This window comes from Haplochromis burtoni, unplaced genomic scaffold (genome assembly GCF_018398535.1).
Source record: "Haplochromis burtoni strain Fernald_Lab_line unplaced genomic scaffold, NCSU_Asbu1 Contig_511, whole genome shotgun sequence".
Classification (NCBI taxonomy): Eukaryota; Metazoa; Chordata; class Actinopteri; order Cichliformes; family Cichlidae; genus Haplochromis; species Haplochromis burtoni.
Window position 1 is genome coordinate 217,817 of NW_024582872.1, and position 18,006 is coordinate 235,822.

General features: G+C 43.4%; 1 protein-coding gene across 34 annotated transcripts in view; it reads left to right on the forward strand.

Moving 5' to 3' along the window:
* The window catches only part of ttn.2 (titin, tandem duplicate 2), a 227,432-nt gene that overhangs the window by 198,039 nt on the left and 11,387 nt on the right, over window positions 1–18,006 (forward strand). For all 34 annotated transcript variants that reach the window (XM_042214006.1, XM_042214024.1, XM_042214023.1 and 31 more), the window contains 30 exons: window positions 24–320; window positions 425–1,012; window positions 1,132–1,434; window positions 1,529–1,825; window positions 1,956–2,243; window positions 2,333–2,632; window positions 2,811–2,962; window positions 3,062–3,212; window positions 3,301–3,600; window positions 3,715–5,481; window positions 5,630–5,923; window positions 6,036–6,323; window positions 6,456–6,755; window positions 6,913–7,247; window positions 7,423–9,154; window positions 9,293–9,595; window positions 9,975–10,286; window positions 10,552–10,842; window positions 10,927–11,226; window positions 11,368–11,509; window positions 11,612–11,775; window positions 13,865–14,167; window positions 14,261–14,542; window positions 14,671–15,264; window positions 15,363–15,653; window positions 15,806–16,105; window positions 16,430–16,732; window positions 16,841–17,143; window positions 17,262–17,530; window positions 17,652–17,967. In XM_042214006.1, coding sequence (XP_042069940.1) covers window positions 24–320; window positions 425–1,012; window positions 1,132–1,434; window positions 1,529–1,825; window positions 1,956–2,243; window positions 2,333–2,632; window positions 2,811–2,962; window positions 3,062–3,212; window positions 3,301–3,600; window positions 3,715–5,481; window positions 5,630–5,923; window positions 6,036–6,323; window positions 6,456–6,755; window positions 6,913–7,247; window positions 7,423–9,154; window positions 9,293–9,595; window positions 9,975–10,286; window positions 10,552–10,842; window positions 10,927–11,226; window positions 11,368–11,509; window positions 11,612–11,775; window positions 13,865–14,167; window positions 14,261–14,542; window positions 14,671–15,264; window positions 15,363–15,653; window positions 15,806–16,105; window positions 16,430–16,732; window positions 16,841–17,143; window positions 17,262–17,530; window positions 17,652–17,967 — 11,865 coding nt within the window. The remainder of the gene's footprint in view (window positions 1–23; window positions 321–424; window positions 1,013–1,131; window positions 1,435–1,528; window positions 1,826–1,955; window positions 2,244–2,332; window positions 2,633–2,810; window positions 2,963–3,061; window positions 3,213–3,300; window positions 3,601–3,714; window positions 5,482–5,629; window positions 5,924–6,035; window positions 6,324–6,455; window positions 6,756–6,912; window positions 7,248–7,422; window positions 9,155–9,292; window positions 9,596–9,974; window positions 10,287–10,551; window positions 10,843–10,926; window positions 11,227–11,367; window positions 11,510–11,611; window positions 11,776–13,864; window positions 14,168–14,260; window positions 14,543–14,670; window positions 15,265–15,362; window positions 15,654–15,805; window positions 16,106–16,429; window positions 16,733–16,840; window positions 17,144–17,261; window positions 17,531–17,651; window positions 17,968–18,006) is intronic.

An 18,006-nucleotide genomic window follows, 5' to 3' on the forward strand; every position in this document is an offset into this window, starting at 1 on the left:
AAAGACATATTTTCTTTCTCCAGAAAAACCAAGTCCACCACCAAAACTGGGTGTAACGGATGTAACCAAGGAAAGTGTGTCCTTGGCTTGGGCCAAGCCAGAACATGATGGAGGCAGCAGAATTACTAGCTACCTAGTAGAAGCACTGGAGAATGGACAAGAGAAGTGGGTTAAATGTGGTACAACAAAGTCCATCCACTTCACAGTGTCTGGTCTGAGGGAGAATGCGGAGTACTTCTTCAGAGTCAGAGCTGAGAACTATGCTGGATTCAGTGATGCTAAGGAAATGATTACTCCTGTAGTGGTCAAAGACCAGCTTGGTAAACTACAAGCTTGTTATAATAATCAGAACATGCCATGCAATTAGTAGAGACTACACCTAATTTCTCCTGTTGTAACTCTTTTTGGTACTTTTCTGTTCTAGAATCTCCTGAGATCAACATGAAGGACTTCCCCCACAATACAGTATATGTTAGAGCTGGATCTACCCTAAAATGTGAGATTCCATTGACAGGCCGGCCTTTACCTAAAGTGACTCTGTCCAAGGATAATGTGCTGCTCAAATCAACAATGAGGTTTAACTCAGAAGTCACTCCTGACAGTATCAAGATTACTCTGCGTGAGAGCATTGCAGGAGACTCAGGCCGCTATGATATTATTGCCTCCAACTCCAGTGGAACCACCAAGTCCTTTGTAAATATTGTGGTTCTTGACCGCCCCAGTGTCCCACTTGGACCAGTGGAGCTGTATGATGTCACAGAAGACAGTGTAAGCTTAAAGTGGCTCCCACCAGCATATGATGGTGGCAGTCCCATCACCAACTACATCATCCAGAAGCGAGAGACAACTACAGCCAACTGGATGGACGTGTCGTCAGCTGTGGCCCGTTGCACCATAAAAATTATGAAGCTGACCACTGGCCTGGAGTACCAATTCAGAATTAGGGCAGAGAACAGATATGGAATCAGTGAACATATTGACTCCCCAGCTGTCGCTGTCAGTCTTCCTTACAGTAAGAAGTTTTTGCTTTTCTTATTATTATACATAAACATAATAATTTTGCTACTCATTCTTTACACCTTCACTATGTGAGCATGCCAAAATTCTCAAACTCTGCCTCTTGTTCTCCAGCTATACCAGATGCGCCATCAACTCCAGAAATTACTGCTGTAACCAGGGAAAGCATTACCGTTGCATGGAAGGAGCCAAAGTCAGATGGAGGCAGCCATGTGTTTGGTTACCATCTCCAAATGAAAGACAAAAACAGCATCCTTTGGCAGAGAGTCAACAAAACAGTGATCCGTGCCACACACTTTAAAGTCACCAACATAAATGCTGGACTTATTTATGAGTTCAAGGTAGCAGCAGAAAACTCTGCTGGAATTAGTGCCTTCAGCAAGATTTCTGATGCTGTATTGGCTATTGATGCCTGCGGTGAGTTTATAGTCGATAAAATGCATGAAGAATTCTTTAACTTAAGATTTTCTGCAATATTTATTAAAATCATTCTCACTGTATCTTCCTATAGAGCCACCCCTATACTTGCGTATAACTGACATCACTAAGAACTCCATTAGTCTGGCCTGGCAGAAGCCTGACTATGATGGTGGATCCCCAATAACTGGTTACATCCTTGAGAAGAGAGAGGGTGTTAGCCCCAAATGGTCTAAAGCTAACCTCACCAATATCACAGACACCCGCTTCATTGTTACTGGCCTCACCCAGGATGAAACATATGAGTTCCGAGTCATGGCAAAGAATGCAGTTGGTTCAGTGAGCAATCCGTCTATCACTGTGGGGCCAGCCACATGTGTGGACACTTATGGTAGGTCTTTTCATGTTGGGTTATATTTGTGTATTTTTTTCTGCAATTATGCATTGTCTTGTATTCTAAGATATTTATTCCACACCCTACATATTCTACATCCTGACTTGTTTTACCATCTCTGGTCCAGGTGCCCCAGAGATTGAAATACCTCAGGAGTATCTTAATGAGGTCAAGCACAAGGCTGGCTCTAATGTGGAACTCAAATTTAATATAAGAGCCAAACCTGCTCCCAGTATTGAGTGGTTTAAAGATGGCAGAGAGCTTAAGCCTACTTCTCAGCTCTCTTTTAAACACACTTTCGAGTCCACAAGTGTGTTCGTGAAGGAAACAACTCGTCTTAACTCTGGAACCTATGAAGTCAAGGTGAAGAACTCCCTCGGATCTTCATGTGCTATTGTCAGGCTGCTCATTCAAGGTATTAATTTAATATTTATTTTTCATTGTATAACATGTATCATATATGCAGTATACACCCTGAGTCAAATGTTTTCCTTGTCTAATCAGATAAGCCAGGCCCACCTGCTGGAGAGATTCAGTTTAAGAAGGTGACAGCTGACAACATCACCATCATGTGGTCACCACCTGCTGATGAAGGTGGTGCCATGGTAACACATTACATTGTAGAAAAGCGGGAGACCAGCAGGGTAATGTGGTCGATTGTCTCAGAGAAACTGGTTGACTGCATTGTGAATGTGCCCAGACTCATAATGGGCAATGAGTACATCTTTAGAGTCCGTGGAGTCAACAAGTATGGCATTGGAGAGCCACTGGAGTCTGAGCCCATTATTGCCAAGAATGCATTTGGTAAGCAAATAGAATAAAGTCACCTCATCATTCACCCCATATGTGACTGATGAGGTGTATCTCTCCCCCTCTCTCTCTTGCTCTCATGTTTGAAAATATATCAACTTTCATTATAGACAGTGGTAAATTACAATGATAAACTTAAAAGCTTTAACCTTATCGTTTTTATTTTGCACAGTACCTCCCAGCGAGCCATCTAAGCCTAAAGTTACTATGATCACTAAGTCTACCATGACAGTGATCTGGGAAAGACCAGCACTGGACGGAGGCAGTGATATTGATGGCTACTATCTAGAGAAAAGGGAGAAGAGGAGTCTGCAATGGTTCAAGGTTTGTTTGCTGCCCCAAATCTAAAAAGTTCAAGCATAAAGAAAATCTACCAATGAATAGGAGATGTTAGCTTTAATACATCCATTTTTTTTTATCAAGGTGGTGAAGGGCACTATCAGAGACACCAGGCAGAAAGTGGCTAACCTGGTGGAGAACAATGAGTACCAGTACAGAGTGTGTGCTGTCAACAAGGCTGGAGCAGGGAACTACTCTGAACCTTCTGAGCTCTATAAAGCCTATGACCCAATAGGTATATGACTTTAATTTGCAGTTATCCTCATCTCGTCAGCATTTGAGGAATTCCTTTATTGTTTACATTTTCCTTTTTTCTTCTCCAGATCTACCAGGTGAACCCACTAAGCTGCGTGTGGTTGACTCCACAAAGACATCTATCACACTTGGATGGGAGAAGCCCGTCTATGATGGTGGCAGCGAAATTACACACTATATTTTAGAGCAGATGAATACAGAGGAGAAAGAATGGGCGATTACCAACCCACAAGTCAAGACATGTGAGTATGTCGTGTCCCACCTCAAACCTGGCATCTACTACTTCTTCAGAGTATCTGCTGTCAACTGTAAAGGCAAAGGAGAAGACATCAAAATGTACCAGCCTGTGCAAGCCAAAGATATTTTAGGTTAGTATTGATATAGTTCCCTTTATAGTACAAGATATTAGTCTTGAGACGAATCACTAATAAAATCAAAATTAATATTCTTTTCCATCTTTGTATGACATTTGTGTCCAACAGAGGAGGCTGATCTGGACTTGGATGTTGCTATGACAACTCAATACACAGCAAAGGCTGGCCGTGATGTGGAAGTCTTTATCCCCCTGAAGGGTCGTCCTACACCAAATGTCACCTGGCGCCGTGGTGACCGTAACATGGCTGGTGATAACCGCTACACAGTCACAAGCACTGAAAGAGCTACCACACTCCTCATCCCCAAGGTCACCCGTGATGACTGTGGAAAGTATGTGCTGGAAATTGAGAATGGTGTTGGAGAACCTAAGATAGTTACTGTTTCCCTCAAGGTTCTGGACAGTCCATCCACCTGCCAGAAACTGATGATAAAGAATGTCACAAGAGGAAAGCTGACACTAAGCTGGGAGCCTCCGCTCATAGATGGTGGCTCCCCTGTGACTAATTACATTGTCGAAAAGAAGGCCTCCACTATGAAAGCTTATCAAGTGATTACTGATGAGTGTTTAAATACAAGTTACAAGGTGTCAGGGCTGGAGGAAGATATAGCTTACTTCTTCCGTGTGTCTGCTCAAAATGAGTTTGGTGTGGGTGACCCTTGTGAAACCACTGATGCTGTCCGAGCAACTGAAACTCCAGGAGCTGTTAAAGACCTAATAATGGTGGACTCCACAAAGAACTCTGTCACCCTTCAGTGGAGCAGACCTGACCACGATGGTGGCAGCCACATTACTGACTACATCATTGAGAAGAGAGCCCAGGATGAAGTCAAATGGACTTTAGCTGCTAAATCCAAGCGGTGCAGCTGTGAAGTGACGGGACTCAAGGAAAATGCTATCTTGGATTTCAGAGTGTTTGCAAAGAATGAGAAAGGCAACAGTGACTTCTCCCAAATTGGTCCGATCACAGTGATGGACCTCATCATTCCACCTGAAGCCAAACTGAATGATTATCCCAATGGAGAGCTTGCTGTTCGTATAGGTCAAAACATCCATATTGAGTTACCATTCAAGGGAAAACCAAGACCTACAATCAGCTGGCTAAAGGATAATTTCCCACTAAAGGAAAGTGAGAAGATTCGCTTTAGGACCACTGACAACAAGACTTCAGTTACAGTCAGAGGAGTTAAGAAAGAACATGCTGGACAATACACCTTGGTTCTGGATAACAGAGTCATTAAGAACTACTTTGACATCAATGTGATCACTCTGGGACCCCCTTCAGTCCCTACTGGCCCCATCCGTTTTGACGAGATAAAAGCTCAAAGTATTATTATCTCCTGGGATGAGCCGAAGGAAGATGGAGGTGGCGAGATCACCTGCTACAGTGTGGAGAAACGTGAAACCTCCCAGGCCAACTGGAAGATGGTCTGCTCCAGTGTTGTCAGGACTACCTTTAAGATTCCTAACCTGGTCAAAGGAACTCAGTACCAGTTCAGAGTCCGTGCAGAAAATAAGTATGGGGTCAGTGAGCCACTCATCTCTTCAGATGTTGTTGCCCAGCACCAGTACAAACCTCCAGGTCCTCCAGGAAAACCAGTTGCCTACAACATCACCAGTGATGGTATGTCAATAAAGTGGGATGCCCCAGATTTTGACGGGGGTTCCCCAGTCTTAGGTTATCATGTCGAGAAGAAGGACAGGAACAGCCTCTTATGGCAGAAAGTGAATTCCACAACCATCTCTAACAGAGAGTACAGGATAATTGGTCTTGTGGAGGGTCTGGAGTACTCCTTTAGAGTCTATGCAGAGAACAATGCCGGACTCAGCCCTTGCAGTGAGCAGAGCAAACATGCACTCGCTATCTCCCCTGTTGGTAAGTAGACGTTGCTCAGTACATCGGTCTATATTTAGGAGTTGTTTTGTATTTACAGTTTAGACATTATGATTCTTTCATTTTGTCCTATTTAGTTACTCTTTACATCTAAATTATTATGGATTAATTGCTTTCTTCCCTCAATTAGATCCACCCGGTACCCCAGTCTGCATTGATGTAACCAGAGACTCAGTCACCCTCCAATGGGACATTCCCAAGAGGGATGGTGGAAGCAAAATTGTAGCCTATAGTGTGGAGAGGCGTCAAGGCAGAGGCAAATGGCTACGGTGCAACTTCACTGATATCAGTGAGACCCAGTTCACTGTAACTGGTCTCTCACCTGGAGAAAGAATTGAGTTCAGAGTGATTGCCAGGAATGCTGTTGGCACAGTCAGCCCACCATCCAACTCCTCTGGATACATAATGACCAAGGATGAGAGCAGTAAGTATTTTTAATATAAATACATGTTAGAAGAACGCAAATTGTTGATTGTTTTTTAATTAATCACATCTTACTTGATGCTGATTCATAATCTTTTTGTCTGCATCTCCAGTTGCTCCTGAGATTGAGTGGTCTCCAGACCAGGTGCTCACCCTGAGGGCTGGAGATAACGTCAGTCTCAGCTGCAAAATCACCGGACGTCCAGTCCCACAGGTTCTTTGGTACAAGGAGGGTAAAGAGATCGACAAGAGGACTATGATTGACATTGAGATTACTACTGGCATTGGCACCAGTAGTCTGTTTATTCGCGATTCTAACAGGAACCACCGTGGAATTTACACTGTAGAGGCCAAAAATAGCTCTGGAACCAGGAAAGCTGACATTAACGTTAGAGTCCAAGGTTTGTAAATGTGTGCAATTTGTTATAATATCTGTTAAAAAACACTGTTTTAGACAAATCTGTTTCTGTTGACACAAGTGATACAAATGTTTTTACCGTAACAAGTCTCCTCAATCAACTGTTTCCTTGCAGATACCCCTGGACCCGTCGAGGGCCCAATCCGTTTCACAGGCATCACAGCTGAGAAGTGCACTGTGTGGTGGAGCCCACCAGAGAACGATGGCTGTGCTGCCATTTCTCACTATGTGGTGGAGAAAAGGGAGACATCCAGGATCACTTGGGCCTTGGTCACCTCCAAGTGTGAAGCTTGCTCTTATAATGCCACCAACCTCATCAAAGGCAATGAGTACCAGTTCAGAATCTCTGCTGTCAACAAGTTTGGTGTCGGCAAACCACTGGACTCTGATCCTATAATTGCGAAGATGCAATACAGTAAGTAAAGTTACTCAGTGCTGTCTGTCTGACTTGTTGGGAAACTCTTAAAAGTAATCTGAATTTTCTATTGAACATAAGCACTAATGGAAGAAATGCTTTCCACCATTCAAAGATATTACTTGAAATTTTTTTTTATTTTTGTTCTGTTACTCAGCTGTTCCTGATGCCCCTGGTACACCAGATGCCACCCATGTTACTGGAGACAGCATAACGCTGTGTTGGACCAGGCCACGGTCAGACGGAGGCAATGAGATTAAATGCTACATCCTAGAGAGGAGAGAGAAGAAGAGCTTGCGCTGGGTTAAGGTCTCCTCCAAAAGGCCCATTACAGAGTTAAGGCACCGTGTGACCAAACTTACTGAGGGCAATGAGTATGAGTTCCGTGTTATGGCTGAAAATGGTGCTGGTGTCGGACCAGCCAGCAGCACCTCCAGGCTCTTCAGATGCAGAGAACCAACAAGTGCTCCCAGTGCTCCCACTGTAATCAAGGTAGATCTTGTGTTAACACTCATTGAATTATACATGTTTCATATTCATACACAAGAGGCAATTTGGATACAAAACAGGTGCAGCATTGTAGTGAAGAACGCTGAGTTCAACTCAATATTAGATTGTAGAAACAAAACGCATTAAAAAAATTGTAACTATGCTTTTTGTTCGTCAGGTCATTGACTCCACTAAGTCCTCTGTCACCCTGGAATGGACCAAGCCAGTCTTTGATGGTGGCATGGAAATAATTGGCTACAATATAGATATGTGTAAGGCCAGTCTGGAGGAGTGGCACAGAGTCAACAGACAGATTTGTATTCACACCAGGTATACTGTCACAGGTCTAGTACCTGGAGAACTCTACAAGTTCAGAGTCAGTGCTGTAAATGGATCAGGAGAGGGCGAAGCATCAGTGATGCCAAACCCTGTTCAGTCTTTGGACAGACTTACATCTCCTGAAATTGATCTTGGTCCTGACTTCAAGCAAACTCATATTGTGAAGAATGGAGGCACTATAACCCTACATATTGCTTTCCGAGGAAAGCCAGCTCCTCTAGCTACGTGGTCTAAATTAGACAGTGAGCTTCCGATAATGGCTGATATCAACACCACAGATTCATTTTCCACTCTGACCATAGAGAACTGCACCAGGTATGAGGCAGGCAAATACACCCTGTCCCTGGAGAACAACAGTGGGCGCAAATCCATCACATTCACTGTTAAAGTACTGGATACTCCTGGACCTCCAGGAGCCATAACCTTCAAAGATATTACTCGCGGAGCCTTGACAGTGATGTGGGACGCTCCTGCCACTGACGGTGGATCCCGAATCCACCACTACATTGTGGATAAGCGTGAAGCAAGCCGCCTTGCCTGGCAAGAAGTCAGCACCAAGTGCTCACGGCAGATGATCAGAGTAACTGGTCTGGAAATTGGTGTACCGTATTTGTTCAGAGTGATTGCCGTTAACCATTATGGCCAGGGAGAACCAAAAGAGATGACTGAGCCTATAATTGCCACAGAAGAACCTGCGCCACCCAAGAGATTGGATGTTGTTGACACAACCAATTCCACAGCCTCACTGGTATGGCTAAAACCCGAGCATGATGGAGGCAGCCGCATTAGAGGCTATATTGTTGAATTCAGGGCTAAGGGCACTGACCACTGGGTTGTTAGTGGAGAGACTAAGTCTCAGAAGATGTTGGTAGAGGGTCTGATTGAGAACACAGAATATGACTTTAGAGTCAAAGCCAAGAATGATGCTGGAATTAGCGAACCTCAGGGCACCTTTAGCTCTGTGGTCATAAAGGAGCCTTGCATAGAACCAACTGCTGATCTCAGCAGCATCACCAACCAGCTCATCACTTGTAAGACTTCCAACACCTTCACAATTGATGTCCCTATCAGTGGCAGACCTGCACCTAAAGTTACCTGGAAACTGGAAGAGATGAAGCTGAAGGAGACTGACAGAGTCTCCATTAAGACCTCAAAGGAAAGAACCATTTTGGTAGTGAAAGACAGCAAGAGAAGCGACAGCGGCAAGTACTACCTGACACTGGAGAATGCTGCTGGTGTGAAGACATTCACAGTGACTGTTGTCATAGTTGGCAGACCAAGTCCACCCACAGGACCAGTGGAAATTTCTGGAATCTCTTCAGAGTCCTGCACCCTTTCTTGGTCTGAGCCAGCTGATGATGGTGGTACTGACATCAGCAACTACATTGTAGAAAAACGGGAATCTGGCTCTGCTTCTTGGCAAGTGGTGAACTCCAGTGTGAAGAGAACCACCATCAAAGTCACACATCTCACCAAATACATGGAGTACACATTTAGAGTCTGTGCTGAGAACAAGTTTGGAGTCAGCAAGTCCGTTGAGTCTGCCCCTGTTGTCATTGAGCATCCATTTGGTAGGTGCTGTCCAACAGTTTAAATATATGATCCTGATTTTATATATGTGTGTGCCAACATTGGTTTTGTTTTGTTTTTTTAATGCTTTGGATTTCTTCTAAACAAACCATATTCTCATCTCCACTTGATTTTCATAGTTCCACCAAGTCCTCCAACTCGCCCAGATGTGATATCTATATCTGCCAATGCCATTAGCATCAAATGGGATGTTCCATATGCTGATGGTGGCAGCAAGGTGACAGGCTACTGGATTGAGAAAAAGGAGAGGAACACGATCCTGTGGGTGAGGGAGAACAAGCTACCCTGCCTGGATTGCCAATACAAGGTCTCGAACCTGATTGAGGGGCTGGAGTATCAGTTCAGGGTGTATGCCATGAACCTTGCTGGGCTCAGCAAAGCCAGCGAAGCCTCCAGACCTGTAGTGGCACTCAATCCTGTTGGTAAGAAAATATTCACATTCACATTCATCCTAACTATGAAGATGTATTATGAAATGACAGACGGTCAATACTCAATTTCGCTTAAGGTCCTAAAAACAGATCTATTGTTATTACTGTTGATATTGCCCAACTAAAATGCATAATGGAGACTTTAAGAGCATAGTCGGAAGTGTTTGAGTTGAAGTCAATTGTACTTCTTTTTTCTGAACTTCTGAAGCTAGAGAACACTTTTGGATGATAGATAAAACATCTTCAAGAACTTCTTTTCAACTCAAGCCCTTAGGACTACTCTGGCCTGAATGACTGAGAACCTACACAAATTTTAACAATATCTGACGTTGTGTTATATAAAAGTTTTATGATCATTTCTACCCTCCAGATCCTCCTGGCAAACCCGAGGTGACAGACATCACCCGCTCTTCTGTGTCATTGTGCTGGACGGTGCCCTTCAATGATGGTGGCAGTAAGATCATTGGTTATGTGGTGGAGAGAAAAGTCTACAGCACAGATGAGTGGGATGACAACCGCTGGCTCAAGTGCAACTATACCACAATCACAGAGAACTACTTCACCATCACAAACCTAGGTGAAGGAGAGACCTATGAATACCGTGTCGTTGCCAAGAATGCTGCAGGTGTTCAAAGTGTCCCTTCAGAGACCACTGGACCAGTCACATGCAAGGATGAATATTGTAAGTTCAAGGGTTTTGTTTGGGTTTTTTTTTTTTACCTTGATAGTATTTAAATAAGTTAATCTACATTTCCTGTTATTTTAGAAACAATAAATAACTATGAATGAATGTAACTTTAAAGAAAAAAAAGCTCCCCTGCTTGGTGTACCAGGCAGAATATCAATAAAAATGACTAAAACAAAGATTGTTTTCAGGGTTCAGTTCATTATACTGGTATATGTTGTTATTTTTTAATGTAACACTAATCATCCCTTACTTTTTGCAGCTCCTCCCAAAGCTGAACTTGACAGCAAACTGATAGGTGAGACTGTCACTGTTACTGCTGGTTCTGACCTTGTCTTGGACGGTGCTGTGGGTGGTAAACCAGAGCCTACAGTGTACTGGTCAAAGGGTGACAAGATTTTAGAACTTGGAGAAAAATATTCACTGACCTACACTGCCACTAGAGCCATGGCTGTCATCAAGAGCTGTGACAGATACGACACAGGTAGATACATTCTAACTGTCAAGAATGCCAGTGGAATTAAGACGGCAGCTGTCAGCGTTAAAGTTCTAGGTGAGCAGCCAAAAGGACATTAATTAATTAGTGTGTCGTAATAGTTTGAACTTTCTGATTGAAATGTTGTTTTCTGTCTGTTAGACACTCCTGGAGCTCCAGCTGATAGGATTGTAATCAGCAGAGTCACAGAGGAAAAATGTACAGTGTCTTGGAAGATACCTCTGGAGGATGGTGGAGACTCTGTCACCCATTACATTGTGGAACGTCGTGAGACCAGCCGCCTCAACTGGGTCATCATGGAGACTGAGTGCAAGACCCTGTCATGTGTCAGCACTAGGTTGATCAAGAACAATGAGTACATCTTTAGGGTTAGAGGTGTCAATAAGTATGGGGCTGGAGTTCCTTTGGAATCTGATCCCATCATTGCCAGAAACGCTTACAGTAAGCTGCAGCATTTTTCCAAATCTTACTTACAATTTCAATTTTGGATTTAGGTGTTATGGATTATATTACATCTTATTAAAGGGAAAACGTAATGTAGATGTGTTTGCGTGACTCTGACCTGTTCCCACTCTTCCACAGCAATCCCCTCCCAGCCAGGCACACCAGAGGTGACTGCAGTGGGTAAGGAGCATGTTATCATCGAGTGGCTGAAGCCTGAGAGTGATGGAGGAAGCGAGCTCAAAAACTACATCGTTGAAAAACGAGAGAAGAACAGTAGCAGGTCAGAACAAATTCTGGATTCACTGAAGATGTTGAGACATAATTTCTTAAATAAAGATACTTATCCTTCTCTTTCATGATGTTGTTTTGTTGTTTGGACCAGGTGGACTCGAGTGAATAAGACCTACACCATCTATGACACCCGCCTGAAGATCACAGGCCTACTGGAGGGAAGCGAGTACCAGTTCAGAGTTACAGCAGTCAACTCTGCTGGATACAGCCAGCCAAGTGACACCTCAGTATACATCCTCTGTAAAGACCCCACATGTAAGACATTTTTACTTAAAAAAAAAAAAAGAAAGAAAGAAAGAAAGAAAGAAAACTGTAGACATTGTCCTTTTAATGCCAAGAGAAAAGAGACATTATTTAATATTTTTCAGTTCCATTCAGTTCACTTTTATTTATATAGCACCAATTCACAGCAGAAGTCACCATAAGGTGTTTTATATTGTAAGGTAAAAATGCTAAAATGATAGAAAGAAAATCAACAATCATACTAACCACTAATAGCAAGCACTTGGCAACAATGGTAAGGAAACTTTTAACAGGATAAAACCTCCATCAGAACCAGGTTCAGGGGAAGAGCAGCCATCCCCACGATCAGCTGGGAATAAGGGGAAAGAGAGGAGAAAGATACCGGAAAAAGGCAAACTAAAGGATAGGCAGAGTTTAATATTTACTAAAGATGTAATACAGTAGGCAATAAAGGCAGTCCAACATACTGTGTTAATGTGGACATATGCTGATTAAAAAAGACTCCAAGATTCTTCACAGTGTTATTGGAGGCCAAGGTAAGTATCTGGTTAGACACCATGTTTCGATGTCTCCACCATGTTGTTTTAGGCCTGAGTACATCAAGCCCTGTTTTCTCTGAAATTAGTAAATTAACAAAGTAGTAAATTAAAGGTATTTCAGGTCTCGTGTCTTTAAGACATGCCTTTAGTTTAACTAGTTGTGGAACTTCATAATTAACCTTTTTGTAGAAGAAAACTCCCCATTTACATGCACATAGCACAGTGCTATTGAACCCCACATTGTGGTGTAGTCGCACAACAAGATAAGTACTGACAGAGGCCATTTGATCATCTGTAACCTTCACTAGTGATATATTTATACTGTGATACACTCTAAATCCTGGCTTTGTCATAATAAACTGAGGACCCAAAATACAGAATCACAGGCTTTATTGCTAAGCTTGTAACAAACCACAGCATCAAGGGTCATGTTTTGGGGTGGGGGTTAATATATTCAGCCAAATTTTAAGAAATAAAAGCTCCAAAATGTGATGGTTTCCATCTCTCCTAAGAAGACTACGTTTTCCCCAGACTGCAACTCTGGTGCTCTGGTTTTTGGTCCCAAAGTTTTAGAGTTTTTTTTGTAAAGCCAGCCAACTCCACAACTCCAAAACTAGAAACAAAAAATACAATAACTGACTATTTCAAATATAATTTGCAAGTGCAGATTCAATCCAATTCAATTCAATTTATATAGCGCCAAATCACAACAAAAGTCGTCTCAAGGCGCTTCATAGATACAGAGAAAAACCCAACAATCATATGACCCCCTATGAGCAAGCACTTTGGCGACAGTGGGAAGGAAAAACTCCCTTTTAACAGGAAGAAACCTCCAGCAGAACCAGGCTCAGGGAGGGGCGGCCATCTGCTGCGACCGGTTGGGGTGAGAGAAGGAAGACAGGATAAAGACATGCTGTGGAAGAGAGACAGAGGTTAATAACAGATATGATTCAATGCAGAGAGGTCTATTAATACATAGTGAGTGAGAAAGGTGACTGGAAAGGAAAAACTCAATGCATCATGGGAATCCCCCGGCAGCCTACGTCTATTGCAGCATCACTAAGGGAGGATTCAGGGTCACCTGGTCCAGCCCTAACTATATGCTTTAGCAAAAATGAAAGTTTGAAGCCTAATCTTGAAAGTAGAGATGTCTGTCTCCTGTCTCCTGAATCCAAACTGGAAGCTGGTTCCACAGAAGAGGGGCCTGAAAACTGAAGGCTCTGCCTCCCATTCTACTTTTAAATACTCTAGGAACAACAAGTAGGCCTGCAGAGCGAGAGCGAAGTGCTCTAATAGGGTGATATGGTACTACAAGGTCATTAAGATAAGATGGGGCCTGATTATTTAAGACCTTGTATGTGAGGAGCAGGATTTTGAATTCAATTCTGGATTTAACAGGTGAACAGATGAAGTCACTATGTTTGTTGTTAATCAAGTGGCACACACTGTGCTTTGCAACAGGATGAGGAAGTGATACCAATGTTGAAAGCACCACCCCAAACATATTCTACAACATATTTGTTTAGATAAATACATTTTCAAAAATTCCATTTCATCTACAGACACCCCAGCTCCTCCATCAGTGCCTCGCATCACAGACACAACGAAACACAGCATCACCATGACTTGGACCAGGCCCATGTATGATGGTGGATCAGATGTCACCGGCTACATTGTGGAGATCCTAGAGGAGGGTTCTGAGCAGTGGTACCGTGCCACTGCCAAAGCCCTCAAGACTAATGAGTATGTGGCTGCTGGTTTGGCTGCCAATAAGAAGTACAGATTCAGGGTTGCTGCCATTAACAGCAATGGGACTGGAGAGTTCAGTGAACCAAGTGCTGAAATCGAACCACTTGAGAAAATTGGTAAGTAGGTGTAGATTTCTGTTGAAAAAATCAATATTTGAACTATATCTGAACTTTTTAATGTTCTATGTAAACTATGCTCCATCCACTCAGAAATACCCGACTTGGAGCTGGCTGATGACCTAAAGAAAACAGTGTGCCTCCGTGCGGGAGGTACTCTGCGCCTGTTTGTGTCTGTCACTGGTCGACCAACACCAGTAGTGGCCTGGAGGAAGACGGGGGTGGAACTACAGAGCCGTGGTTATATTGAGACTACTGACAAGTACACATCACTGGTAGTAGAGAAGGTTGATCGCTACGACTCTGGAAAATACATTGTAGAGGCAGAGAACCCATCTGGAAAAAAGACTGCCATCATCCTTGTTAAAGTCTATGGTATGTCAACCAAAGTTTCCACAGAGTTTGTTAAAAGATTTTGGATATCAAATATGTACAATCACCATACAGTTAGTAAAGTAATATCGTTTCTAAATATGATCTTTTTACTTGCCTCTCTTTGTCAGACACTCCTGGTCCTCCAGGTTCAGTGAAAGTGAAGGACTACACCAAGGAATCTGTTGTGATCACCTGGGATGTCCCAAGCATTGATGGTGGTGCTCATGTCAGCAACTATATTATAGAGAAGCGTGAGGCCAACATGAAGTCCTATAAGACTGTTATCACTGAGTGTAGGAAAACACTGTACAGAATCAGTGGACTGGAGGAGGGTGTGTACTACTTTTTCAGAGTCCTGCCAGAGAATATCTATGGTGTCGGTGAGCCCTGTGAGACAGCGGAGGCTGTGCTGGTGTGTGAAGTGCCCTCAGTGCCTGTGAAGCTTGAGATTGTTGATGTTTCCAAATCTTCTGTCACCCTGCACTGGGAGAAGCCTTTGCATGATGGTGGCAGCAGATTGACAGGCTACATTATTGAGGCCTGCAAAGTAGGCTCCGACAGATGGAGTGCTGTGGCGACAGTTAAGGCCTCAGTATCCCAGCACACCATCCAGTCTCTGACAGAAAATGACCAGTATCTGTTCAGAATCCGAGCCACGAACAGCAGGGGAGCCAGTGAATCCACTGACATTGTCACTCCAGTGATCATCCAAGAGGTCAAGGGTAAGATATCAAAACACAAATCATCACATCATTTCTGTTTTTACTAAGCTGTGAAAAGCTCCACATAAGTCATATGAAAAATTTTGTGTTTACTGCAGTTATGCCCAAGATTGACATGACAAGTATCCCTCAGAAGATAGTTCATGTGAATCGCGGCAAACCTATTGACCTCAACATCCCAATAAGGGGCAGGCCACAGCCAGTCTGCTCGTGGTACTTTGGTGGTGTGAAGCTGAAGGACACCCTGGACCGCATCAAGATTGACAGCACCAGCAAATATACCCATCTCGTCATCCGTGAGACGACCATCTCTGACACAGGAGACTACACACTAGAGGTGAAGAATACCATAGGCATGGCAACTGAAGTTATCAAGGTTATCATCCTGGGTAAGCAGACATTCTTTACTAAACTGAATGTTTTATATTGTCAGTTTTTATTTAGTAAGGTGTATTTTTCCTTCAGAGAAAAATCAAAAGACAAAGAAATAAAAAAGACAAAAACTGTCTTCCTAAATAGCTGCCTTGTTGTTTCTGTTCAGACAAACCGAGTATTCCTATGGGTCCAGTAAAGATCGAGGAAGTCGACGGTGTTTCAGTGACAGTTAGTTGGCAACCTCCAGAGAATGATGGTGGTGCCAATGTCAGCGGATATGTCGTTGAGCAGCGTGATGCCCACCGGCCTGGCTGGACCACCATCTCCGAGTCTGTGACAAGGCCTTGCTTTAAATTCACTAGGCTCTCTGAAGGAACTGAGTACGTTTTCCGTGTTGCAGCCATGAATCGTTTTGGCATTGGTGGCTTCCTGCAGTCTGATGTGGTGGAATGCAAGAGCGCCAAGAGTAAGTTCTCTTCCCATAAAATGTTCTTCATATGCACCTTCAATGAGAATTGTGCTGCCTTTAATAACTTGCACTGTTGCTTTGAAAACCTTCTTCTTGTTCTTTTCAAGCCCACAAGTCCAACTTCTTTCTGAAGCATTTTTTTACAGTTTCAGTTTCACACTGTTATTGGTGGTCACTGTATACAATTACAAGTAGACAGGTTCTGATTTGATATATAAACTTAAAAATCCCATTAAACTGTGGATTGTTTATTCTCACTGAACTATATGGTACTATGTCTTGTTTGTTATTCATCTCTGATTGTTTTTCTTTTCTATGTAGCCATTCCCGGACCCCCAAGCAGGCCAGAAGTGCTTGATGTCACCCATGAAGGCATGACCCTGACCTGGAAACCACCTGAGGACAATGGTGGCTCCACTATTGCGGGCTATATCATAGAACGGAAAGAGGCCCATTCTGACAGGTGGTTGAGGATCAACAAAAACCCTGTTACTATGACCAGGTACCGTTCCTCCGGACTGATTGAGGGCCTGGAGTATGAACACCGTATCACAGCCATTAACTCTAGAGGGGCTGGGAAACCCAGCGAGAGTTCTGTCATTACCATCGCTTTAGACCCCATTGGTATGTCCCGCAAAAGATCACTGTAACAGTTGTACTGCTTTTCTGTTTTAAATTAGCCATACCACTGTGGGGTCACTATCTTTACCTATTCTCTCTGTTATTAAACAGAACCTCCAGGTCCTCCAGTTCAGGCCAGAGTCACAGACACTACCAGGACTTCTGTTTCTCTAGCTTGGCTTCCACCAGAAGAGGAGGGTGGTTCTGTCATTACTGGCTACTTTATTGAAATGCAGAAGGTAGACCAGCTGGAATGGACACTGTGTAACACAACTCCCACGAAGATGTGCGAGTACATCATCACCCACATGCCACAGGGGGCTGAATACAAATTTAGGATTATCGCCTGCAATGCTGGTGGTTGTGGAGAAGCTGCTGAGATTCCTGGAGTGGTTAAAGTCCAGGAGATGCTTGGTAAAGAAAGAATTTGAAATATTTATAAATCCTTTACTTCAGTTTTTTGGTGGCATGGCATATAGCATCCTGGCATTTTTAGCTTTAGTTAAAAAAATCAAACCTCTGTCTTCTTCAGATTATCCTGACTATGAGCTGGATCCTAAATATGAAGAGGGCTATGTGGTCAGACAAGGTGGTGTCATCCACCTGTCTGTACCCATTAAGGGTAAACCCATCCCTACATGCAAGTGGACCAAGGATGGTCGTGACATCTCCCATCGGGCCATGATTGCTACCCATGATGACATCACTGAGCTGGTCATCAAAGAGGCGCATAAAGATGACACTGGTACCTACGATTTGGTGCTGGAAAACAAATGTGGCAGGAAGGCTGTTTATATCAAGGTGGGGAGCGTGTCTGAAAGACTTCATTAAAGAATGGCTAATGAAATGAAAACATATATTGTATAAAATCTAATAATATTTGCAGCCTTAAAAACGAACTCTCTGTACCTCCTCTCTGTAGGTGAAAGTGATTGGTCGCCCAGATGTCCCAGAAGGGCCTCTGGAATTTGACGACATTCAGGCCCGATCAGTAAGAGTCAGTTGGAGGCCACCATCAGATGACGGTGGTGCAGACATCCTGGGATACATAGTGGAAAGGCGGGAGGTACCCAAGGCTGCCTGGTATACAGTGGATGCTCGAGTAATTGGGAACTCTCTAGTGGTGAAGGGCCTAAAGGAGAATGTGGAGTACCACTTCAGGGTTGCTGCTGAGAATCAGTTTGGTGTCAGCAGAGCTTTAAAATCTGAAGAGTCTGTCACACCAAAGACTCCACTTTGTGAGTAGTGATATATTTGTTATTAGTCCAACTTTCTCA